This window comes from Dreissena polymorpha, chromosome 12 (assembly GCF_020536995.1).
Source record: "Dreissena polymorpha isolate Duluth1 chromosome 12, UMN_Dpol_1.0, whole genome shotgun sequence".
Lineage (NCBI taxonomy): Eukaryota > Metazoa > Mollusca > Bivalvia > Myida > Dreissenidae > Dreissena > Dreissena polymorpha.
The window spans coordinates 48,868,933-48,896,881 of record NC_068366.1 but is presented as its reverse complement, the minus strand read 5'-3'; the positions used below and the strand labels follow the sequence as shown (position 1 = coordinate 48,896,881).

Sequence of the window (27,949 nt, the reverse complement as noted above, 5' to 3'; positions counted from 1 at the left end):
TTAGACGAAAAAAATATATTGACCTGTTTCCTGTGCCATTATGGTTAAACTTAACCATAGGCTTCAGATGGGGTAGATTTGTTCATATCTTCAACTGTTTACGAAAAAGCAGGACTCGGCCAGAATCGCTTACATGTTTTATCCAATCGTCACCAGAAGAGTACAATTATTCCATGATAACACATGTGCACGAAAATTCAATGATATGAACATTTACCAGAAGAAACATATAGTTAGTTCGCTCACTGTTGGAATGGAAAATCATCATTTAAAAAAAAATAGTCATTGACTGATTGAAAAACAAAGAAATATCCACTGCCCAAGTCGTACTAATACTCACGCTTTGTCTTCAACATTCCCTGCTATCAGCTTAAAATTTATCTCACCAATCTTCTCTCCACAAACTGGGCAAGTTTGTATTTCCATTGGTCTCCCACACTGTCAATAGAACACGAGTCAAACATATGCATTCTTAACGCGTTCGATTCAATTCAATAGTACACATACCAATATAAAAACAGGAAATATGGTACTTACATTTCCAATACTGTAGAGATGACCGTTTGGGCAACCTGTAAAAAGATGCTCAATTGAAGAATTGAAAGGCTAAGTAAATTTATCGGAAACGAATGATCAGTATTAAGATAACATATATTTCGGTATAAAACGAAAACGCGGATAACTTATTAAAATTGATCAATGATACGCAGTGCATGTATTTATGCAGGTATATTACATACGATAAAAACGAGCATTTTCAGTTCCTGACGCATTGCGCATAACAGCTTTAATATCTTCCCAGTCATCTTGTGGCATTGTAGGCAAAAACATTTTCTAAATAAAAAAGATCAGAGTGAGGATACATGCAAACATAAAACTGTATGACAAGACCAGGTCACTTAACTTAAAAAGAGGAGAGTTATAATGAACATAAAGCATTCATCGTACTTCAAGTGATTCGGTACTTGATCAGCTAATTAAGTTTTTAACATTGCCTAGATATGATCAATTCATCGTGGATATGTCTAATCGTAGGTAGATCACATATGACATTTACAGTTTTTATAAGTTTTTTTTATTAAGATAGATGACAAAATGTTGCCTTCCAAGTGTCAAAGAACTAAGCTTTGAAGACGCACAGAGCACGCTACACCATGCTCAACAACATATTTTGGAAATAGACTGATTACAATAACGGACATTGAATACTTCATTCTCAGGTAAGCTAACATATTTTGTCAGCAATCTGTTCAATCATACGTTCATATGACACACGCATATAAACAGTATCAAGAGGACCATCATGACATGACCCTAAAGGCTATGACCCGAGTTCAAGGTGCACCATTTGTCGAATCATTGACCTAGTGACATTGTTTATACCCAACACATATTCAATTATGTTTTTGGTATTGAGATATAAACATTCTGTGTGGTGCATGATTCATCAAGATTGAGTCATAAATGTGGATTTTAGTGTTGAAATGTGGGTTTCCTAAGATTTGACCTGGTTATATAATTTTTGGATTAACACGAAACAGAATCAGATTTGACCTAAAATATCAAGATAAACATTCTGACTAAGCTTCATCAAAATCAAGTACTAATAATACATTTAGAAGTTTGTTTTTCTAAGATTTGATTGGTCGACGACGTATTATTGCACTTTACGCAGATTCAAGTTCGATCTTGATAGTGTCATAATAAACAGCCGGACATATTTTCAATACTAATTATATATAAATCTGTTCACTATACTGATAATAAGCTTTTGTCTCAGATTTCACCATGTTTCCCTGTGTTTTTTATTAACGTACCAAGATTCAGACACTGCCTCGGAATTGTCAAAACATGCTGATAAATGTTAATGAAGATTGGGCTTGATATGTGGCCTCTAGAGTGCTTACAAGTTTTTCTTAAAATTTGAATTGGTAAAATAAGTCTGGACACGGGCCCTAGATTTGAACTCTGCATAGATGTTGTCATGCTAAACATTATGATTATGTTAAATGAAGATTGGATAATTATATCAGGCTTCTAGAGCGATAATGACACACGATGTATTACAACGGTCGCCGGAGAAAGACAGACAACAAAAGCTCACGATGAGTATCTCATCTCAAAAATTCTTTAAATGTGCTATATATACAATATCCTAGTCAGCTTATGGATTTTATGCCGCTGTAGTTTCAGTTTTATCCCTCATAAAAGTTGTTGACACTATATTTGAAACTTGTTTAAACATGTTCATAATACACACAAAGGTTGATTTTACGCCTTCTTCTATGAATTAGTGAAGATAATGGGATGTATGTGGTAGTACATTTTCGGCGAAATAAAGCGCTAACTTACCTGAATATAATTATTTCCATTCATCAACATTATGAGCGCATCAAGTAATGTTGAACCTATTTTAAATGTGTTCATAACAAAATAAAAATGAACCAGTAAGCATTGCAATCCTTGATGAGCGATATCACTTCCAGGGGTTATCTTCAAGAACTCATGTTGAAGTTCATTGTCCAGCAACTTGTCTAGCTGATCCTGTTTGATAAATGTGAAATGTCGAATTCTGTATATATATATATATATATATATATATATATATATATATATTCAAATAAAATGCAGAACTCACTCAATGAATATTACTTTAAAATTTCGTCTAGGCATTTAATGGCTCGATTTTTATGATAAATATTATTACCTTGTCTTGTAAAAAAATAGCAGCCTCCAGATAATCTCTTAGTTCTTTCAACCCCTGATAAGAAACACAGATAAACGCTCAAATAACGATGAAGCAATACAGTAAATATATGCGTAAAAGGCTATCAGTAATATTGCTAATCAATTTTGAAAAGAAAACCAAACGGATTATTTTGTGGATTTAAAAATTAAAATTATGGAATCAATGCCTTAAAAGGACATTTTCACATATTTTAGAATGTATTTAAGTTTGTAATTTGTTTGAAATTGATAGATGTAAACATTGGAACTAAAAAGTTCCATAACAAAATTATTACATTAAATAAAGAAAAAAGTAATCTTCAACTGCGCTCGAACCACTGACCAGTACTAGTCTAGCGTTGCAACCATTCGGCCATTCGTGCACACATAGAGTGTTGTGTATTTTATTAATCATATAAGCAATCCTCACAATGTCACACAATATAACGATAACAACAGAACACTGCAAATTATTCGATTGTTTCGCGTTTGTGATGCTTTATAATTTTCAGGTTTGTAAATCGTAAAAATATTTTTATGGATATTTTAGAGCATGGTAAATGTTCAGAATTACTGTTTCCTTGCAAATAGCGTAACTACAACGAAATTTTCAAATCTGAAACATATTGTTTTCTCAATTTTGTCATTTTACCAAAACGTGAAAAGGTCCATTTAAACATATAACACAAACTTTAATTTAGATCAAGTCCTATATATTGTTTGTTTTTTAAATTAAGACTGTGTTTACTGAAATGATATATATACCACTTACTTAGATTACTGATTAAAAACACGATTATGCTAAATGTTGAAAAAATTACTCAGTTTACTGAAAAGAACAAGAACCACGATAATTTAAGATCTTAAAAAAGTATGCATATTAAAGAGTTATTAGTGGTTTTATGCGTTAAATGTAATAGCTCATTTTGAAAATGAATCATCTGATCTATGCACACATAGCTGATGTTTGAAAAACATTTATTCCCCGCACACAACTTACATAAAATGTAAACATGTTTAGTCGCTCACAGTTAGACATCAACCTGCGATAACACTCAATGTAATAGTCATGAAGCTATCTCAAACAGTTTTTATATTAACACCGTATCAAAGTGGAATACATAGTTGAATGCATCCACTCAATGTGGTATCATATTATGTCTGATACTACAGTATACAGTGTCATATATTTAGATGGCGTTTTAAATCAAAAGTTAATTGTTCTTAAGGGATGTTATGTATGTGCATTGCAATACTCTAATTCTTTAATATTGTACCTTTTTTAATTTCATGTAAAAAACCTGTTATAATGAACATTGACCTGTTGACCTTACATTTTATACGTATGTTACCAATATTCTTAAGACATCGTGCGGTTATGAAATGGTCTTCGGATTGATCGACTGACCGACAAGTGAAAAACAAAATAAACCATGTTTCTTCGAATAAAGAAAAAATAAAGAGCGTTTTAATACATATCCGGTAACAAACAAATGATGCCGTTTAATTATAATAAGCCTGCTCAGTAAAAGTGTCAAAATCGTATCACACATCAAGCCTGGGCCAAAAGGTAATAAACAAAGCACGTAAGATAAGCAATTTGTTTTTCTCATAATGGAACTAAATTTTAAAAAATGATGCAGAATCGGAGCTGAAATGTCTGGAACAGAAGCCATCGTATTTGTTACAAAAACGACACTTTGCGATAAGATTTAAGCTAATCAAAATACTCGCGGGTTTTACAATAACGTTCCCGTTTGACATTTTCAGTTACGTACCAATACATAGTATTTGCTTATAGTATGTGAAAGATATTCTTCACAAAAACGTTTTGGAAATGAAAAGAGTAAACGACGATCTGAAAACTGAAAAAGAAAATCTAAATAATTGCTCAGCTGTGTAACATAACGACGATTATTTAACACAAACAAAATCAATATAATCACGTGTATGACTTCCTTTAAAAAATATAACAAGGGATTGCATCAATTCACTTATTTTATAGCAAATATTCTCCATACATAGACTAACGCAACGGTAAAGAATAGAACATATGGCACCCGTATCCTATCAATCGCGCCAAACCTTGCTTAATTGTATGTAAGTGAGTATTTACATGCTAATTTAATACCTACAAATTGCGATATGAGACAGACCGAAACGGTTTCATAAGACATAGAAACATTCGATTATATGTTTAAAAACAATGTACAACTTATTCATTCACAAAATTATTTATGAATCATCTCCAGGACAGTTAAGCAAAGTATATTCAATCTTGTTTTAACACTAAGCGAAACAGCAAGCCATCGTTTATCAGAATTACTATTTGATCTCACGTAAACAGATTTAAATCAATCTTACATGCATATGTTCACGTGCGGATTGCCGTACATAAGAGCATGTTATTTCTCGGTGTATGGCCAGTTTCAAGTATGTTTCCACCGGCATGTGTCGTGGATTAACATTCTGAAAACAATATAAGTAGGCTATTTTATGTTTGCATGTATTATTTAAATATAACATACTGCGAACATAAATGGTCCTAATACACATTTTTCATTCACAAGTTTGACTGGTCGTAATTTGTGTTCAAAGGATAACATAACTGCTCAAGTAATGTTGTTATTTTAAAAACAATGTAGGACTATGCTATTTACATCTTATATGTGATATTATTAAGTCTATTTTTTTGTATTTCGCTTACAGGTATTTTTTCTATTCAGATGTATTTTATAAATAATTTCGATGTGAAAATGTAGGATATTGCTTGTAAACTTTTTTTATGCCAATATATACATGATATATACAATATATGCATGTACAAAGTATTAAGTCAACCTGTAGTAACCCGTTCAATTGTTCAATATTTTTGTTTAGAACAGTGTTTGACACCGCATCTCTGATAATTGTGTAAACGTCTCCAACAACGATATATCTGTCCGCTACCTCTGTCTGAAAGAGCATCGTTTATCATAAAATGATGCATTATCTTAAGTAAAACACATAATGTCTTTAAAACATAAATACGTTGACATTAATAGTACCATGTTATACTTAAAATATACGAGGATTAATACTTCCCTCTCGGACCTCATAATTGACTATATACAATACGTATCAAAAGCGTATTCACGCCACGAAAATACATTATTAAAATATCATGTACTTCTTAAACTTCAAACAACTTTCAGGAAACAAACGATACATCATTTTTCAAAATTCTATCTTGTTGAAAAGTTGAAACAAAAGCCATAATAACTATATATAACTAATTCATAATTCTAATATGAATCAAAATTGGCATTAATGTTGAAAAAATTAAACATCTCATATTGACTCTTGGCTTTCTGTTTGATTGTTCGGTAATGGAAGCGTGTGTTTAAGCAAAACGTTACCACGTGCTATTTTATGAATGTTTAACTAATTCAACACATGGATCTACGTCTGATAGGACGTGCATTACGAGCTTTACACAAATATGTAATACAATAGTAAATAAAAGTTCCGCCAATTTTGCTATAACATGCAATATTTCGCTTATTTAAACAATTGAAAATTAAATATTAATAGCTTTTCGTAGCAAACAACTTAATAATACTGAACGGCAAGAGACAGCTCATCGTTCAAATCATGTTATAATCGGATTGAGCTTCAACATCGGGATTGATTTTGTTTCGCGTAAACAATCGTTATTCTATGATACGAACGCACATAACATGCTGAACATAACATACCTTGAGGACAAGATTGTAAAATTATATTCGATTCTGCATGGTTACAGACATCTTTATTACTTAAGTCATATCGCTCAATTTTAACAGTTGTTTAACTTTAAATTATCAACTGGTATGTATCCGTTTTTTGGTAAATCAGTAAATTAAACATTTGGAAAAAAATCAATTCAATATTCCCGCAGCATACATTACAAATTAGTCTAGTTCAAAAGTAGGTTGAAACAGCGACGACAAAAACACCAAGGCGGTAAAATGTTCAAGTTCGTAAACAACAATAAATAATTTTGAATTTGAATTATAACCTTTACCATTCACAGACAAGCATGGGTTTTGTAAGCCAAACATTGCTAGGTCATGAGAAACAATTATTCGGAGTTATACATTTAAATTATCTTATACGAATATACGTTATTAAGAAAGCAACGACGTCTGAACAGGGCAAGATTTGACAAAAAAATTGTTTTCAATGTTCATGGCCTTGTGGTTTCAGAGATTTAAGAATGTTTACGATTTATATAAGTCCACATTATAAATGCAATTGAATGGGTGCTTGATGTTTTGAGCTAACTTTTAAGAGGCAATTTTGATGACCAGGGAATACTTTGGAAAAAATGTGTAAAGGATAATAAAATATGTTATATACCAAATATAAAATTCCGGGGACTTCTGTTTTCAGAGAATATATGTTGACGGTTTAAATTATTTAACTTTTTTCACGTGTTCACCTTTCAACTTATGTTAGATTGATTGAAACACTGTCACACATAGTTTAACTGTATTTAATTCGTTCGTAGTTTCTTTGAATTTAGTCAATTCGGATTATATGGTATTCAAGTAAATAGTTGACATCATGACAACATACACAATGTGAGCTTATCTAAAACGCTGCATTAGTATCATATCAAGTTTCGTTCCAATAAGTATGTGTTTTTCGTTCGTTTTGTTTTTGCATATTTTTTATGTTTGTGATGCTTACCTGATGTTCGGTGTCGTCCAAGGCAATCCAAGTATGTGTCCTATACAATCTATTATACAAATCATTGCCATAGTGTCGACACAATACCTTAACAAGAAAAATTCTGAAACCAAATATAAAACTTTTATGTCATCATCAACAACAAAACAAATAAAAAAGTATTATATAGTATTATTAATACAACCACAAAGAATAATATATAATAACAGTTGTTTGATTTTAATAGTCTAAAATATTTGAAATATGTCAGTTGGTACATTTGTATCAAAACGACTTATATCCATGTTATCCAAATAAAGTTTCTTATAGTAAACTAGAAAAATATAAAAGAGACGAGACAGGTATCAATTTACACATATAGATATTTATTATAAATAGTGCTAAAACGGTGATTTTAGAATTGCTGTATGTTAAGTAAATTATCAACGTACTTGGGAAATAGTACGAGAATCTGTAATCAACTAATTACTAAGAGAATGAAGAGTTTTAGTTAATGTTTCAAGGTTCTGGTACATTATCCTCGATAAGGCATTATGTTTTAAATGGGATAAAATATGTCATAACCGTACATCCGTGGGCAGGCAATGTTGTGGTTTGTTAAAATTAACGGTAACAGAATGTTGATAAATATCAACCCCAAAGCTATTATATGAAAATACTTCGAAAAACAGCCAGTTGTTTATATATATTTTACATACTGTTTTGATATGAACACATATATACGGTATACGTTTTCTAATCAAATCATTATCAAATGGCCCCGCCTTAACATCTCAATTTTATTACTGGTTTGACCAATTAACCGACGGACAAAAGGGTAACTTACTTTCTGTGCTGGTTTTATAAAACAAAAAATAAATACATAAACGTACTTTGGCCATTTTGTTCCAACATTTTCGCACAGACGTCTGGCAGTTTGGAGTACTTTCTGTTCATAGATCGGAGCTACACGCGAGTCATTTTCAAGCAATCTTTGAAAACATTGCGCTGCTATTTCTAAACATGCTCGTGATGTAGCAATAGCCGACAAAAGATCACTAACGCTTGAATTGTTGTTGAATACTTCAATCACCTTGTTCATCTCATCACATACAATATCTACTTTTGATTACCAATTTTTCAACATATACTGCGATATTGCATCCTTCAAAATAAAATAATTATACATATTGGTAAGTATTTTCTTTCTTGAAACTCAAAATAAAACTTTGTTTGCATTCTAGCAGACCACAAAACATACGTTCAGTTTACAATAATGTCAAGTAGCGATCATTGATAAAGACGTTGATAATAAATATCATCTTATGATATTCGGCAATCGGCACATTTCGCTCACAAAGTTTATCCGAATGTATAAACCACGTAATCGTTGACAGCTAGATAAAAAGACATACCTACCACCACGTACCAATATATAAGTTACATATACATGAACATAATACATACATGCTGACCATTCAGTCAATATGTGCAATACACGTAAGGTTATTTTCATTATTTATCGATTGCCATGTATAGGCATACGCTATTTATTAATGATAACTCAACTGTAAGCTTGCTTAAAATTGTATTACTATAAGATGTTACCTCCCAGCAGTGCACAATGAGTATACATATATCTTTTTTTTCTTTGCTGAATGTAGAGTCGACTAATGTGTTTTTAATATACTCTTTAAGGTACGTGATAACTTTAACTTCGCTGAAATGAAATATTTCCCAACTTGAATACGCAAATATTTTAATTTAAAAAATACAAAATTAAACTATTACAAGCATCTAACATGTAAGGTGTTTTTCTACGATGTTTCATAAATAATCAAACATAATATAAATAATGTATGTTCTTTACAGTAACGTGTTTACTTACACGATGTAAAAAACTGTATGAAATGCAATACATACAACACTGTTGTTTACAAAATTACCTACATGACAAACAAAACGGTATACAGATGCATGTATGATTATTTTGTTTATATATTTTATATTTAGTTTACTTACGCTTAGGTTCATAATTTTGCAAGTGTAAATTATGTATATAGCATAATGCGTACAATATTACTATCATATCGTACATGTATATTTAATATTTAAAATATTGATTACAATATTAAGTTGCAATAGACCTTATACCTTGATCTCATCATCAACTGCAACAAGAAAGACCTGAAAACAGGAGTGGGATCCACACCGGTGTCAAATATAGTAATGGTCTTTGTGTATCGTTTTCCGTCCTTAGAAGTGCATGTAGCATAACTTAACAGCTTTTGAAGAACGTAATCCGAAGGTGGTTTTTCGTCAGCAAAGCACAGTTTGTCGATCACCTCCAGAAAGAATGTGTTGCACCTTTCTTGATACCTTGTCAGTTTTGTATTTGCATTCCTACATTAGAAATATATTCTTGTTTGGATTGCACAGTTTATGGTAGGTGACACATATTTTTTAACTTGGATAATATTATGAATATAACAAACTCATACCTTCGATTGAAATCCTCAACAGGTTTCCATTGTTCATCAAGGCCTTCTTGACATTCCGGGCACGCTTTATTGTTTTGGGCTTGCTCTTCTCGGAAACATATTTGACACAGAATGTGTCTATATTGACAGGGAACATAAATAGGCAAACTTTGAAGTTCTGCATCACAGCGACAGCACTTGTCTTGAGGCCTGGCCGAAAATCAACAAAACGTATTTAAAACATATACAGAGGAAGAATGCATTTTCGTTAAGCTTTAGTATTGCATATTCTAACCGTGGTTCATGTAATTTACTAAAGTTTTACGATTTCCGACAGTGATTTTGTGTTACTGTTTTATTAACATTTTTTAAATATGCATTAAACATATACAAATTATTTATTAATTTTGGGGAAAAAGTAATGTACTTGCATTAAAGTTTTAACCTGGTGAACACTTAATTCGCCTTGTAGTTCTTAAAAGGATCATTTCCAATAGATATGATTACACGAAAATTGAATACATACCCAATGCTTTCTTTTATTGCAACTTTGTTCCATACACATAGGAATTTTTCGAATAATTCAAATGACTTCTGCTCCTTCATGTCAATCCCCTTTTCCATTGCCTTCAACAAACTCATAGATATGGGAGAGTGATTAAATAATATGAGCTTTATTACTTGTCCTTACAGATTGAAATAACTCTCTTACAAAACGATTCCTGAATGTGTAAATAAACAAACCTTTCCGGATTAACAAGACGGTGATTTGACAATCAAATTTCGTTTATCAACATAATATTGTTGTATATACGTACCCTCCAGATTGCAAAAAAATTCTTGATGTGTATGTCTTCATACGTTTCCTTTGTTGCAACGTTTTCCAGGTACATCTTTAAAACCAATACCGAGCTCCACATCGATCTGAAGCGAATGAATTAATTAAAATAAATATCTTTAAAATTCATTAAACGTATGCTTTAACATGAATTATTATGGGTGTGGAAAAAAAGAAATTACTTAGCACTGTTTATTGCAGATTTGTCACTAGCTGTTGCTACGCTCTGACGATGCAGAACCGTTTCGACAACTGGACGATAGCGATACACTTTGTTAAGCCATTTGTTTTGTGCATGTATATCACCCATGTCTTCTTTTACAGGACTCACATCTCCAATTAAAAGGCACAGCACAGAGTTGATCTGAAATGCAAATATTTGCTCAATAACATTGAATTGTATTAATTGGAATCTGCTCGAAATAAAAAGCCAACATAGAAAACTTATTGATGCACTATAGAACATATTAACTTACAAACGCATGTTCATCAAACATATGTTCCAGATTCTCTTTTATATTTTCTCCTGTCCGGTCGCTGCAAGTAGGCCAAACCTGATTTATGCTTCGGAAGGACGCAAGAATAGCTGACAATTCTTCGTAGGCAAAACGGACGCATGCAAAGTGCCTGATGAGATCTGAGCTTTCTTTTTTCTTGGCACACATGTGACACGCTTTTATCTTAAGAATCTGGCACACAATCTAAAAATAACATGTATGTAAGTGCAAAATGGTTTGGATTTATAAGGCATTTGGACAATATTGGTGGTTTTAAATTCAACGAAATCATTACCTTCAGCTCAGATATGATTCCCGTATTGTAGATAGTTTGAACAAAGTCGTGTACGTAGTCTTCTAAAACCTCATGCAGCGACGGGCATAACGTTTTGTCGAAATCTGCAACTTTATTCTCTTGCAGTGAGAAATCTATGTTCGTAAGGATTTGACCAATGGGATGGGATTTTAATCTCCCTGCACACTTTTCGGTGTTGTCATTTTCTGTAATCAAAGCATTCATGCAATCTTGTTAGGATGGGGTAAGAGCAAAACCCAAAACATGCGTAAACGCTCATAGACGAACACACGCACTAAAATGCAGGTTTTTGTTTACAGGAGACATACTTACCATCTTTGTCAAGAACTAGACTTCTAAAAAAATCATCAACGGTTTGAATTATCAACCAGGAAAAAGGCAAACGAAGTTTAAATTCATGTCCATCAGATCCGGTAAATGGAACAATGACTTCTTCCAGAACAGAATCACGAACTTCTTCCCGATCAGACTCACGCTTTGGAGACTCAAGGTCTGAGCACTTAAAAGAAAAACATCAAAGTTTTCGTTTGTCCGAGAAAAACACTTCCTGCCATCATTCACACCTACTTTAAATTCGAAAGCTCTTTTAAAATATGTTATCAGTACATGTCTTCTTATATGTGTTCTGCTTACACATTTATTGGGCCATCACATTTTGCCAAATGCACCATGGCCATATCATATTTATTAATTAGAAGTCCGCGAACGAGAATTTAATGTTAACGAACATAGGTTTTATATCTTTATAATAATATGAGCTGATAATCAGCCTAAATTTTAAGATATGTGCAATGAAAAACAATAATGTTTCATACAAAGATATAATAAAAATTATACCAATTAAAACAAAAGTCTTTTCAAACAAGATCGCAATGGAAATCAAACTCTGGACGAAGGAAACATTCTAGACTAGAGAAAAAGAAAAGTAAGAGCTAAATACATCTTTATGCTGAGAAACATTATCCTGTCCAAACTAATAATGAATTATGCCGCGACAAATTTTGAAGACGTTTGTCATCGAAAACCAATAGTCAATATAAAAATAAATAAAAATTTACACTACATGTGCTTTCGGCTATATGAATACAAAATACGCAAATTAAATAATTACGCATATTAAGAACATTATCAATAATCCCTTTGAGTACCTTCATAAGTTGAAGATAACTGTTGTTTAAACAGGTAATCCAAAATTTGCGTTTCCATTGAAGTTTGCTTTCTAACAGGTCAAAGTTGCTGTTAGTATCCAGAAATGCAAAGATTCTAGCCAAAACAGGCTTGACCTTGGATACTATTGTGTTATAGCATGACCGCCTAGAGTAGAAATAAGTACGTATAAACAATAGCAACATGTTTCATATTGATATACAAACAAAATAGTTTCAAATGATAAATACAGTGAAATTATCAATATATTTCCGTCAAAATCCATTTACAAGCACAGGACACACCTAAATGTTCCGTTCTTGTTGATGGATTCCATACTTGCAGTATCTTCAGACATCCACTGTTTTGCGATACAAGTTGTATGTTCCTTTTCGTTGAGCAATTTTCCAAGCCATACGAATATTCCAGTTAATAATGTATTTGTTTCTGATTCTTAGTACAATATAAATAATACAAGTGTTAACTACACCATGAAATGCATCATTTGTAAATTTAAAGCAAAAACACCTTTGCAATTATTTCAATAACGCCTTATTTTCACGCTTAAAAGAAAATGAGGGTCGATAAATAGCAATTTATTTTATACACAAGGGTGTACGTAAATTGAAAACAAAGGATATTCATGCATCGATTAAGCGTTGAAAAAACGTTTCAGTTAAAATGCAAGTAGAAGTTTCGTTGTAAAATATGTGTTGTTGGTTTTTGCTTTGTAAGGCGCAAGTGATAAGACGTCACAAAGTTCCCAAGCAATTTTAACCTTTGTCCAAAGCCTTATCACGTATCTCCATAATGCAATAACTCTACATTCGGATATATATAGCCAAGTATGTTTGCTTGTAGTAAACCACATATGTGATGCTATAACATTGTAAATATAGAATTATTGAATTAATGACGGAAAATCGCAGAAATACCTTCATGTTTGTCATAGATGGTTTGTGAGCAGCTCAGAATGATATCCACTCGTTTGGTCTCCCGTTGTTCAAAGTCTTTTCTGTCTTTCACTATTGACAGGGCTGGTTGAACACATTGCCGAAACATTCCAAATATGTTGCTTGAATGTATTTTGGGATGGCAATGGTTAGTTTTTAATACCATTTTAAAAGTTTCGGATTTCGCTGGGTCATTTGTGATTGGCCTGTCATCTTCAGGGCTTCCATTTCTTTCATTTTCCCTGCCATTGTTCAACAAAACAGGCGTAAATGATACAGCTAATGTCGAATGGACCATGTTAATATCAATACGAAAAATTTGAAGTCAACAAATGCCACATGTGTTTGTCTCGTACAATCATGAATATGTCAAGTTTATTATTTCTAAACACACTGGTGTAAATTGTAGGCATAGACATGTAACAATCCTCAACAACCACGAACTTAACGAGTCTTAATTTCGAATATTTATCAACATATATAAATTGAGATTGTAAGAAATCATTATGATTCTATTATATGGTTGAAACTCGATCACACATTTTTTAATATTTCAGAAGATTTTTATATCTGTGCAACTTATATATGGCCTAATGAGTCCCCAGCATATAACACATTTAATATTGACCTGTTTGAAATTTTAGAAAACGATATTACTTATTTTTCTGAATTTGGTAAGATTTTTATAACTGGTGATCTCAATAGTAGAGTTGGAAATAAATGCGATTTTATTGTACAAGATAGTAGTAATACTGAAAATGACGACCCTGATTACTCTCCAGATAACACCTCTGTCAGGGCCTCTGTTGATTGTTTATTAAATAGTCACGGTGTAAAATTATTAGACCTATGTAAAGCAACGTGTTTACGCATTGTTAATGGTAGAGTTGGAAATAGCTGTAAACATACTTTTTATTGCTATAACGGTTCGTCTGTAATTGACTATTTGTTAGCAAACGAATACAGCTTTCCAATTATATCGGATTTTACCGTGCATGATTTTAACGAATTTAGCGATCACGCCCCGTTACACTTTTCACTACTATGTAATAATGTCCCCTCTGATTACCAATCATACACCGATGTCAAGTATAAATGGGACGATGCATTACGTGGGCAATTTCGCTCAGGAATTATTTCTTTGTTACCTGTATTTAATTCCATTGTACAACATATAGATTATTCAAGTAGATCATCAATTAATAACATGTTAAATAGTTTTACTGAAACCATTCGCAGTGTTGCTGATCCGTTATTTTCCAAAACATGTGTTTATAAAACAAACCCTAGTTTCAATGTAAATAGTTGCATAAAGAATGCACAATGGTTTGATAACGAGTGCAATAACGCACGAAATTTATATCACGAAGCTCTACGTACTTTTAACTCGTGCAAAACAGATATTAACAGAGAACGTTTATGTACAAGTAAAAAGCATTATAAGGACTTAATCCGTAAGAAGAAAGCATATTGTTATAGGCAAAAATGTTAAGAGATTGAAAATTTAAGAAAACACAAACCAAGGGACTTCTGGCGATTTTTCAAATCGAAAAATAACGTTATTAAAAACAAAATTCCCTTAGAAGAATTTACAAAGTTTTTCGAAAACATTAGTAACAATATGTCTGATTTTTGCAATACTGAAGCAGAAGATTTTTGTTTAAACAATGACTTTAATTTAGAAAATTCTGCATTTCCAGAACTTGATGTACCTATATCTGTTGAGGAAGTTAATTCTGCAATTAAACATTTAAAACGACATACATCATCGGGAAGTGATTGTATTTTGAACGAATATTATATTGAATGCAGTGATATTTTATCAACTCATTTGTGTGATGTGTTTAACGGTATTTTTGTATCGGGATTTTTCCCCGATAAGTGGACAGAAGGGGTAATAATCCCTTTGCATAAAAAGGGTGCTATTAGTGATGTTAATAATTATAGAGGGATTACTTTAGTTAGTTGCTTTTCAAAATTATTTACCACGATTTTAAACAAGCGCATTGAAACGTTCTGCAATGAAAACACTATTATTTCGGATGCGCAGTTCGGATTTAGGAAAGGTTATTCAACTGTTGATGCCATTTATATATTGATGTCGATTGTACAAAATTATTTAAATGAAAATAAACGCCTGTATGTTGTATATGTCGATATGTTTAAATGTTTTGATAGTATATACCGCAATGCATTATATTTGAAAATGTTTAAGTCTGGTATACAAGGAAAATTGCTTAGAATAGTTAAGGATATGTATGCAAATGTTAAGTCACGTGTTAAATCATGTTCTTCTTATTCAGATTATTTTAGTTATGCGGTTGGACTGAGGCAAGGGGAGGTAATATCGCCAATTTTGTTTTCTTTATTTGTTAAGGATCTTGAACTTAGCCTACAAGACAACATTAACTCTGGTTTGAATATAGATGATATTGTGTTGATGTTACTATTATTTGCTGATGACATGGCTATTTTAGGCAAGTCGCCGGCTGAAGTCCAATCACATTTAGACAACTTATATGTATATTGCAATTCTTGGGGGCTAAATGTTAACACTGAAAAAACGAAGATTATGGTATTTCGGAAGAGGGGAGGGTTAAAAGATAACGAAAAATGGACATACAATGGTAATGAAATTGAAGTGGTTGATAACTTTAACTACTTAGGAACGGTTTTGAATTACACAGGAAATTTTAAATTAAACCAGGAACATTTGGTTGGTAAGGCCCTTAAGGCAATGAATGCATTATTGTTTAAATGCCATGATTATGACATAAAACCGGAAATATTTTGTCAGCTGTTTGACTCTTTTGTTGGCTCCATATTAAGTTATGCTTCAGAAGTATGGGGATTCACAAAGTCAGATGACATTGAACGCATACATTTAAAATTTTGTAAACGATTGTTACAGGTTAAAATAAATACATGTAATGTAGCTGTTTATGGAGAATTAGGGAGATATCCATTGTATGTAAACAGGTTCGTTAAAATTACCAAATACTGGTTTAAAATTATTTACAATGAAAATATCATAATGCAAACTGTTTACAAACAAGCTATAAATGATTGTAATAAAGGTTATACAAATTGGGTCTCAAATGTCAAGAACATGTTAAATAATTTTGGATTTGGTTATGTATTTGAAAATCCAAACGTTGTTAACGTTAATAGTTTTATTAGCGAGTTCAAATGTAGACTTGTTGATAATTTTAAACAGGAGTGGTATGGTAAAATGAATAACAGTTCTGTATTAGATATGTATAAAGTCTTTAAAACCTCATTTGAATATGATGAATATTTGGACTTACTTCCTAGACGTTTGCGCCTATTTTTTGTTATATTAAGAGTGTCTGCACACCCGTTGCGAATTCAAACTGGCAGATACGCTCAGAATAACATACCACGAAATGAACGTTATTGTTTATGTTGTAATGAATCTGATTTAGAAGATGAATACCATTTTATATGTATATGCCGCTGCTTCGCTGATTTAAGAAAAAGATATATAAGCCGTATATTTTATATCAACCCATCTGTGTATAAATTCCACAGTTTATTAGTTTCATGTGACAAAACAGTTATTTCTAATGTATGTAAATATATCAAAGAAGCTTTTGTTTTAAGAAATACCTTGCTTAATAATGTTGTTTAATAAATTTCAGTACCGCCTTGACAGAACCTTAGTGTTCTTTCGATTGATTGTGTTTATTTGTATTTGTATTCTTACATGACTATTTCTATGTTATGTAATGTTATGTTGTTACACCTATTTACGTGACAGAAAGTATGTGTATATATATGTATGAAGACGATGTACTTTTGTATAAGTCTGAATAAACTGTCTGTCTGTCTGTCTGTCATATATAAATCTATAACATGAAGTGTTAAATACGGCAGTAACTATTAATTACGCCGTGTAATTTTGCCTTTATTCATCCATGTAATAAAATAACACAGCAAACCAACACGTCTTACCCTAAGTTTTCATGTTGCATATTGAACCCGAACAGTTCACTGAGCGTTTTGCCCTGAATGTCGCCGATACAAGGAAAACATGAATCTTCTGCGTACAAATCGTCTATATGCACTGAATGCCACATACCACACTGAATAGAAAACACGTATATATTCGAATGATGAATGCATTATATAAGTACACACCAGTATGACATATTGATAATTGTAAGGAGAAATATATCATAAAAAGAGATAATAAATATGTACATGTAAACATAATGTTGAACAATTAGCTTTCATATACTGTTCACAAAACGTATAAATTACATTCATAAACAGGATGATATTGTGTTTGACTGAATACCTTTAACATTGGTTGTTGTCAAATAGGCCGCTGTCGGTAATATAGATACTTCAATTATAGATGAATTGAAATACAAATTCGAAGCACACGTTATTTATCAAAACGTATATTTTGTTATTGGCGAGGGTTATTAAAAACAAATAAACACATCAGATATAAATTAAAATTCAATTAAATGAAGATTCGCGATATTTATTTAAATAACATTGAAGTTTGAGCTTTATGTGTATTGTAAGCAATGTCTGCATGCTACGCGAATTAATATTTATAAATAACATGGATACCTTTTGACGTATTATTTCTTTCATCACATTTATTAATATACAGAATAAAAACATTATAGAATATTTTTAAGCATAACAGTCCTTGCTTGTCGTACTTAGTCAGAAAAAGTGTAAGTTATTAAACAACGTTGTGTAAAATAAGTCACGTATTTTGACCAGAAAATGGATGACATAACTTGCCTCCGTCTCAGGTTGACAGCATTATACATATTAACAAGTCTTATATAGTAAATTTAACATTTACCTGAAAGCCGTTAAAACATCCACCAGCTTTTCTTGGAAGTTGCACAACGATCGTGACATATGAATAACCAGCGCGAGACGGTCCTATTTTCTCGAACTCTTCCATAACACAATATCTCGCGCAAGCTATCAGACTAGAGTTGATGTCACCAGACTCGCATTGTATGACTAACAGACCACGTCGACTAACGTTTGCTTTGAAATAGTTCCTATAAATAATAATCATATAACTGTACGTCTTGTTGAAAAATAACTTTCTGTTATTATAACTGTGTGATTAAACATTTGCATCCCACAATTAAAAAACAAATGGAACACACATTTCAGCTTGAAATGTTCTTCACATGTTTGGAATGGGTTGATTGTTTAACCATTTTCGGGTGCCTTTGTTCGACCATACATTCCAGACAATGCTATTGCCGTTGAAAATGTATACAGCTTTTAATTAAGTCAGTTATTTCTGTTTTATATGCTTTTAAAAATGTGTTTGTATAGAGTTTTGTTTCAGACATCTTGTATTGAACAATAATAGGTTCAAAGCTCTGTTTGCTGCTTGCTGCAGAAAATACAATATATTTTTTACAGAGCTCGGCCGATGGGTTTAGAGCATCTACCTCTTCCGTTAAATTGTAAACGATGCTTCGACAAAAACATATCCAGTCGCTAACTTAGTTGGTTTTGTGTATTTTAAATTAAGAAAACACTAACTTCAACCAAGTTCTAAATTAGAAAGCAATGTCAAACATTTCTAGCATGTTCTCTTATTCTTAGTACTTACTGCACACGATTGCTGAATTGTTGTTCCGTATCGAACGAAGATAACGATATCATATCAAACAACTGAAGCGATTTGATAGCCTTGACGATTTCTTTTCCATAAATTGCATCCATAAGTTTAGAATGACAAGTTATCTGAAAAGTTGTATTATTGATTATTAATTGATTAACGTGCAAATATTTATTCGAATCTAACTGGGAATACAAACGAAGTCATAATTGTTTGTCTGGTTTGAATAACTTATTAAAAATAACGTAATGTTTTTTAGACTGAGTAAAATATAAATAGTCGCTAGCCTTAAAGCCTCCTCACACATAGACGAATCCATATGACGAAGCCTGACGAAAGGGGTAAATTTATGAATTCTAGCGAATTCTTACCGAAATTGTTTGAAAATGTGTTGCATTGTGTAATATTATAAGTAATACGAAAGTTGAACGTAGAGGAACTATTTGGTACGAATGATTTACGAAGTTTGACGAACCGTTACTGCAATTCGCTAGAAAGCGTTAGGTCGCGCAAATAATATTCGTCCTTTCGGTAAGCGATTAGGAGCTATTAAGACCGTAAAGATACGAATGTAAGCGCAACCTTGCGCATACCGCCAAATAATTCCGAAACGGTGTTTCTGCATCCGGGCGTTTTGATATAGACTAACTTATTTCCGACTCGACTATGCATGTTGATTATGCATGAAGTCTTTTTCATTAAAGATTTTGCGTAAATTTCGTGTCTTACTTTTACTATTACTTCCCTTTATTAGGCCAATACAGAAATTACAATACTCTTTATTAATTTATTCCACTAATATGTTACACTTTATTTCAATCTCTAATGTGGCACCATCCTGTTTTGCTATGGCACACATCCCGCTGGAGAGTTGACCCAGTGCTTCAGAGTGTTTCTCACAATCTTGCCGTTTTTAATTGTTGTGTTGTGGCCCTGATATTGACATTCCTGGTATCCTCCAAGTTGCGACCTCTTTTCTCCATTCCCCAGGAACCAGATCGCCTCTTCTATCATCATGGTCAACCATTGCATTCTGCATGGTGGGGTACCTGATCCTCATCAAGTTGTGGAGAATGCAGCATGTCTTTACAATCAGTCTTACTGTGGATGGGCTGTGGTTCATCTTTGTGAGAAGTATCTGAAATTACAGATGACCAGTATTGTTATGTGTTAAAAGTTAACGTGAACATTTCTTTTATAAATGAAATTGTTTTTTCAAATAGGGTATTGCAGTAAAGTTCCGCTATTAAGACCACTTCGAAGATTAAAAAAGTATGCGTTTTTTGACAATATTCAAGTCCCAAATGGTTAATTTATGAAGAAAAATGGTCCGATATTAAGACCAGTTCGATATTGAGACCACTATTTTGCCTGGTCTTAAAGCGGAACTTTACTGTACCTGGAATCGGTTGGCCAAAATCCCAAATGCATTTTCTGATACTCTCTTAGCCCTGGATAACCGGTAGTTCAGGATGCTTTCTTCTCTTGTCAGTACTCTAAGTCCATAGGGTTTCTGCATGTTCTCGCTAAGGCTGAAAGCGTCATCTCCAACCAAGAAATAGGGCATGTCGACGGTGTCATTTGGAAAGGGCTGTGGGTCTGGAAATCCAATGGAACCATCCTGCAACATCTAAAGGAATTCTGATTCATTATAAATCTTGGCTTCTCCACTTGAACCGTATCCTGAAAATACAAAAGAATAAGAAATTGTCAGTATACAACTGTACATTTAAAACAGCAATAAATGTATATAATTTATGTAATTACAAAATAATGCAGTTAAATTTATGTAGATTAAAGGGATCTTTTCACGCTTTGGTAAATTGACAAAATTGAAAAAAGTTGTTTCAGATTGGCGAATTTTCGTTTTAGTTATGATATTTGTGAGGAAACAGTAATACTGAACATTTACAATGCTCTAATATAGCTAGTATACCCCTCTTTTGACGATTTTAAAACCTAAAAATTATAAAGCGTTGCAACGCGAAACGATTGAATAATTTGGAGAGTTCTGTTTTTGTCGTTAAATTTTGTGAAACTACGAAGATTGCTTATATAAGTTATAAAATACGTCAAGAATGTGTACTCGGCGGAATAGCTCAGTAGGCTAAAGAGTTTTTACTTCAGGACTCTGGCAGGACTCCAGGGGTCACTGGTTCGAAACCTGCTCCGGGCAATGTTCTTTTCCTTTTTTAAATTTTATTCTTGATTTTTTACTGGAGCTTTTACGATCCAATGTTTACATTTATCAATATAAAGCATTTAATGAATAAGTTTAAAAATGCCAAAATCTGTGAAAAGGCCCCTTTAATACTCACAGCCCAGATCACAACATACGAACATTTAGTCCGAGTCGAAAATGGCCAGTAAGATGATGCTGAAGAATCCCTTATAATTATAATATAAGGAACCAGCGCTTGCAGGCTTTCTGATAGCTATGTGCGTATCATCAATAGCATCAATGCAATTTGGAAAGTTCCAATTCTTGAGTAAAACCATCAGCCAGTTGTCTCCATTCTTCAGGTGTGGAGGGGGCTCTCATAACCTCATCAACATATTCTTCACATATAGCATGACACACGTCTCTGACCACTACAAAGAGGGCATTCTCAGCGACCCGCCAGGAACACTGCATGTCTGAGTACTTGACACAAGAAACCAGGTGACGTAGTGTGACAGCAAACTTTAGCCCTGGATCCAAGGGCTCCCTGTACCGAGTGTGTTGCTTCACGAGGCGATGACGAACCTTCCCAAAATTGTATCGTACATTTCCGTAAGCATTCGGAGGAATTTCATAAATGTTCCAGGATCTTCACTTCTGAGCTCAACCATGAGCTGATCATAGATGCCAAATTGACGCCGTCTCCCGGAATGCAGCCATGGTCTTCTCCAGATATTACGTGCTCTGGCTCCTTCTTCTCCACCCTAGTCGGCCTCTGAGAAAGCGGTGTATGCTTAGTTGTTGCTGGACTACTTCCTGATTGGCCATAGCAGCAACATGCTGCAGTTTCAGGCGTTGTATATCTTCCATTTGACGAAGAAATAATGATTCCTTCAACATTATATATATATATGAAATAAAGGCATATGTCTGCAACAAACTACTAAAACAATCAGGAGCGCTATTATTCGGATGGATTCGCATAGATTTGCCTATCGTAGTTACCCTTCGGATTGATTCGTATACGAGCGTATACCGTTCGTTTTCTGAACGTTAACTTATCGTTATAAATCGCTTAAATGCGTCGGATTAAATGCGCTACAATACGCAAATCCTCGCTATAGTTCGCAAAAGTTCGCAAGCTATCGCAAAGATTTGTTTTCGGATCGTCCTCTTTCGCTTGATATGCAAATCAAGTAATCGTGATATGCAAATTAGCTGAGAGCTGCGACCTGTTACGCCAGTTAACGAACGCTTTCCGATCGGCTAACGTATTGAAACGAATTTTAACGAACGATAGACGAAACTTTTATTCGCCAACAATTTTTGAACATGTTTAAAATTTTCCGACGAACAGAACTAATCGCAACGGACGCAAAAGCTCACAAACGCATGCATACGAACATCACCAACGATGTGCAACGTACATATACTAATGAGAACGAATTTTGCTGAAGTCTTATTCGCCAGTACACGCAAGTTGACGTCGGGAGACTTTCGCCTATGTGTGAGGAGGCCTTTAAACTAGAATCGACAGTTAAGGGGTATTTTTGGCTAAACAAAGCTATTACGGTTTGAAAATGACGCGAGGTCAGCATAATAATCTAAACAGTTACAAACTACTTGTGTGGTTTGTACCTTTAACATATTTTATTAAACGTGTGAACCAATTCCTTAAGAAGGACGAAATTATTCCCTAATGACAACGTGAGCTTTTTTCTAATGCTAAAAAAATCTTTGCGTAGTGCAGTTATGCCACTTGCTGTAGTAGCAGGTAAACCAAACCACAGTGTAAATAAATCTAAATACATATTAATTAACTCATTCTTCGGTCTGGTATACATATGCTACTTATACTGCAAGTCAGTATATATATATATATATATATATATATATATATAGAGAGAGAGAGAGAGAGAGAGAGAGAGAGAGAGAGAGAGAGAGAGAGGAGGGAGGGAGGGAGGGAGGGAGGGAGGGAGGGAGGGAGGGAGGGAGGGAGGGAGGGAGGGAGGGAGGGAGGGAGGGAGGGAGGGAGGGAGGGAGGGAGGGAGGGAGGGAGGGAGGGAGGGAGGGAGGGAGGGAGGGAGGGAGGGAGAGAGAGAGAGAGAGAGAGAGAGAGAGAGAGAGAGAGAGAGAGAGAGAGAGAGAGATTGGAGAAATATGCTGTTCAAACAGTGCTAATTACATATTTTATACATATGCCCTAGCACTTTCGACTTTTCGTCTTCATCAGGGGCTTGTCAACACAGATATGGTTGTACATGCGTTATTGGACATGACAGCGGAAAGTTCTAAAAATAGATAATTCAAAATTGATTGATCGTAACTCACCGATAAAAACGTGCACTCGCCTAGAGCCGTGTCCGTATTGTTACAGGCTAATTGAATGTTCGTAGTGGTTTACAATAGACTGGCTCCAGACTCATTTTAGCAATGAATCACGCAGAAAACATTTGACATCTGCCAAAACACAACCCTCTAAAATATGATGTATGTGTTTTGAAGACTCCATTATGTGTCATTTTTGTTTATTCCATATGGAGCAAGGGTGTTCAGTCGCCTTATCCAATATGTCTCCCGCGACTTGCGTTGCTCGTCGGACCACTGTGTATTTGCTTCTATACAATTCAGAATGATATTGTCAAACGAGTAGCCCGATTCGCTGAAATGTGCGGCAACGGGAGACCCATTGAATTTGCGAGTTTTCCAGTCACAGTGCAAATACACAGTGGTCCTGAAATGTAATAACTTTGAGTTCAATGGGGTGCATTACCTCCAAATACAAGGTACAGCAATGGGAACTAAAATGGCACCATCATATGCAGACATTTTCATGGGACATCTCGAAGGACAGCTCCTGAAGGCGGTACCATTGACACCTTATCGCTGGTTACGTTTCATAGACGATATAGACATGCAGTGGTCTCATGGACAAGAAAACCTCAAAATATTCCTTGAACTTGCCAACAACTTCCATAAATCAATTAAGTTCACCAGCGAAATATCTAATACACAACACGTTTTCTTAGATACTGTCTCACGAATTGAGGGCAACAGTCTTATAACCGACCTTTATTCAAAACCCACAGATAGCCACCAGTACCTTCTACCTACAAGCTGCCATCCACCACACTGCTGTAGGAATATACCATTTAGCTTAGCCCTTCGAATACGGCGGATTTGTACCTAAAAATCAGATTTTGAAATCCGAACAAAGGAGCTATCCGACCAATTATGCAGACGTGGGTACAATGACACGAAAGTATCCCAATCCATAACCAAAGCCGGCAATTTACATAGGGAGGACCTACTCCAATACAAAAGCAAAACGCCAAACACTCGCATACCGTTTGTGGTCACTTACCATCCAGGACTACCAAAAATAAAAAACATCATTGACCGCCACTGGACCACAATCGAAAAATCAAACAAGCTTAAACGTATATTTCATGAACAGCCCATTTTGGCATACAGAAGACCCAAAAGTATCAGGGACATTCTTGCACGTGCCAAAATAACACCAAAATCCGAAGAAGCTGTTCTTGGAGAATCAAAACCATGCGGCACCAGTCGGTGCCAAACATGCAAAATGATGCGCCCATCAAATACATTCAAAGCCACATCTGGTGCCATTTCATCCATTAAAGGTAAACACAACTGCAAAACTGCAAATGCCGTATACCTGATGACGTGCAGTATATGTAACAAGCAATATGTTGGCGAAACAAAAATGGCATTGAACATACGCATGAATCTGCATAGGTCCGACTGGAAAACTCGCAAATTCAATAGGTCTCCCGTTCAACTTTGAATTATCTATTTTTAGAACTTTCCGCTGTCATGTCCAATATTGCATGTACAACCATATCTGTGTTGACAAGCTCCTGATGAAGACGAAAAGTCGAAAGCGCTAGGGCATATGTATAAAATATGTAATTAGCACTGTTTGAACAGCATATTTCTCCAATCTATTATTACTGCTTTCTGTTCTTGCATCCGTTTTTGGATCCAGTGTTTTAGAAAGATTCATTCGTTGGTGTTTAATATTTTTTCTCAACCATATATTGAGAAAGAAATTGTTCAAACAGTGTGAAAAAATGAGTATCTTATACCCTAGCGCTTTCGACTATACGTCTTGTTCAGGGATGTATACATATATATATATAAATTGCGCGATCATGGTCTTACAAAAATAAAGAATCATGAAGTAGTGTGTCATCCAAAGCATTAGTGAATTATGGATGCCTATTTGCGCTCGACTATGAAAATGCATAAAAGATCGAGTTTGGAAACGAAAGCTTGTTGAAGATGTAACAAGAAATTGAGTATACCATAATACAATATTTGTCTCACAAAAATACACTACCTGTTTTCGATAACAAATGTCTTTACCTGTGCGAACAAATGAGGAAACTGTTTGTCTGCAAGCATGTACTTCAAATAGTCAATGAAACTAGAATGCGCTTGTTTTGTCGTGTAGTTCATTTTTATTGTTGCTTGTTCTGACCTGTCCAGCTGGTTTTCCCGAAAAATTGCTTCAGGTGTGGCACACCAAAGCAGGATCTGTTTTGCTTCTTCAAGAATCTTGAACAGTATTGAAACATTTTTGATCTTTCAAAATTTATAGATTCAATTGTTAAATCTACACATTTATCAACAGGGTTTGGAAACAAAAAATGCATTATTGTGTTTTCAACACGAAAGCCAGCATAGCCCTAGATCGTGCACCTGTGTAATGGGGTAAGGCCTGTTTCGAATATATGAACATGACTTGCGCAATCTTTGTAGAGGTTTAATACCAAATATTAATATTGAGTATGTTATGCTTTCAGAGATTATTTCAATTCTATTAAAGTCAATATGCCATTTCTTACGCACACTTCTGGGTTTGGCCAAATTTGACACAAAAAAAATCGATTAAAACAAAATCACCGAAGGAACGCCATATGTTTCACATGCCAAAATTAAATGTCTTTGCTTTGATGTTTTAGAGATGTTATAAAATTATTAAACTATGCATGTATATATAAGTTGGTTGTCCCTGGGACAAGGCCAGATTTAATCCCAAGGGCAGGCTTAAAACAAACGTTTAAGCGGACCACTATCTGATCAAATACCAAATATTAAAATGGTGGTCCTTGAGGTTTCGAAGAAGAAGAGTTTAAAAGTAAGCATGCTACAATTACCTATAATCATTCAACCCGTGGGTGTGAGTATTTCGAAGTTTATTAGGTCCTTTCCGATCCAGAGGCTGCATTATGTGTGAACCTGTAGAGTGTCCCAGCACTCCTGCCTAATTAACTTTCTATACTCACGAAAACTAGGACACATTTCGAAATTTGTAATTGCCAGCTATTTCCTTGTTACTGATTTTTTTTTAATTATGTATGTGGTCTTGTGTTGTGTGTGTGTGTGGAACTGGAAGTGAACCCGGGTCGCCTTGGTGAGAAGCGAGTGTACAAACCACTGGGCTAGGGAACTTGACTGTTATTACCACATGCACATGATCTGAACAAACATTGAACGCAATCATTTTGGAGGTGTACCAAATATTAATGTTCTGGTACCTTCCGTTTCAGATGAAAATATTATTTACTATAAGCACACGTTATAGAAAAATACCATAAGAAATGAATACCCAAACATTAAACACATGCTAATTGCGGGTTCAGGGGTGAGATTATAAAAATATAATTTTACTTTAGTCGTCAGTTTTCGCTCAAAATGTATGAACAAACTTTGTAGAGGATCACTTAACGATATTACAAACCAACTTTGACCCTTACGGTTTTAGAGGAGATTTTGCGTTTGCGTGTGTGACCCAAGGGCGTGATTTAAGCACCAATTATAGTGAACTAATATACGAAGTTGCTCCTCAAATATAAAACCTCTGACAAGTTCGGAATTTGTCTGTCCAGATAATCAAATGTGTATATCGGTTTGAGTGTTTTGTTCAGATATATTCGTTTGAAAAAATGTAAGGTAAATAATGTGGTACATCCAATACGTAATTAATATACAAATACAAAATGTATTCAAGTATAAGTGTTACCTCTTTTTTAAACGACCGAATGTCGCGGTGTTTATACAGTAACTTCGTTTCACACACATGCATGATAATTGCTGAACATGCGTCTTTGTGATATCCAATAAAGACGTCTCCAATTTCTAATTTCTGACGGTGTTTTTTTCTGCAAAATAATATTATCAGGTGTCATTTGCTACTAACACATTTCGCTACCATGCGATTTTAAATATGCTTACCACAGATATAAAAACTGAAAAGGGCACAATCGTATTTTATCCGATTGTCCGTTATTTGAGGCAAATACATATTGTATAAACAATACAACTCAACACTAACTATGAAGAAATGGTCAAACGTCCTACACAGCCAACAAGTTGAATTATCTTATTTATTCGTCACAGTTAGCTAAAACGTTTATGTAAATGTCAAGGCATTTTCTCCAAATAATCTATTTTTCCTAAAATGGTCTCTATATA

General features: G+C 33.9%; 2 protein-coding genes and 1 long non-coding RNA gene across 3 annotated transcripts; all 3 read right to left on the bottom strand.

Moving 5' to 3' along the window:
• Window positions 1-327: 327 nt before the first annotated feature.
• Window positions 328-8,379, bottom strand: LOC127853610 (E3 ubiquitin-protein ligase rnf213-alpha-like). Its single transcript, XM_052388278.1, has 9 exons — window positions 8,313-8,379; window positions 7,441-7,543; window positions 5,569-5,682; window positions 5,092-5,196; window positions 2,708-2,761; window positions 2,353-2,544; window positions 741-834; window positions 538-572; window positions 328-438 (listed from the first exon to the last, which is right to left on the bottom strand). Exons 4-9 carry the CDS (start codon window positions 5,176-5,178, stop codon window positions 337-339), a joined length of 564 nt encoding a protein of 187 aa, XP_052244238.1. The 5' UTR covers window positions 5,179-5,196; window positions 5,569-5,682; window positions 7,441-7,543; window positions 8,313-8,379; the 3' UTR covers window positions 328-336.
• A 2,536-nt stretch (window positions 8,380-10,915) lies between these two features.
• On the bottom strand, window positions 10,916-18,682 carry LOC127852578 (E3 ubiquitin-protein ligase rnf213-alpha-like). Its single transcript, XM_052386529.1, has 9 exons — window positions 18,499-18,682; window positions 17,625-17,755; window positions 13,632-13,891; window positions 13,002-13,149; window positions 12,699-12,864; window positions 11,863-12,049; window positions 11,530-11,735; window positions 11,292-11,438; window positions 10,916-11,101 (listed from the first exon to the last, which is right to left on the bottom strand). The coding sequence occupies exons 1-9, from the start codon at window positions 18,601-18,603 to the stop codon at window positions 10,916-10,918; spliced, it is 1,536 nt and encodes a 511-aa protein (XP_052242489.1). The 5' UTR covers window positions 18,604-18,682.
• A 592-nt stretch (window positions 18,683-19,274) lies between these two features.
• On the bottom strand, window positions 19,275-27,638 carry LOC127853611 (uncharacterized). Its single transcript, XR_008036694.1, has 3 exons — window positions 27,498-27,638; window positions 25,838-26,029; window positions 19,275-19,409 (listed from the first exon to the last, which is right to left on the bottom strand). It is a non-coding gene; the product is annotated as an uncharacterized LOC127853611 (long non-coding RNA).
• Between the last annotated feature and the right edge of the window lie 311 nt (window positions 27,639-27,949).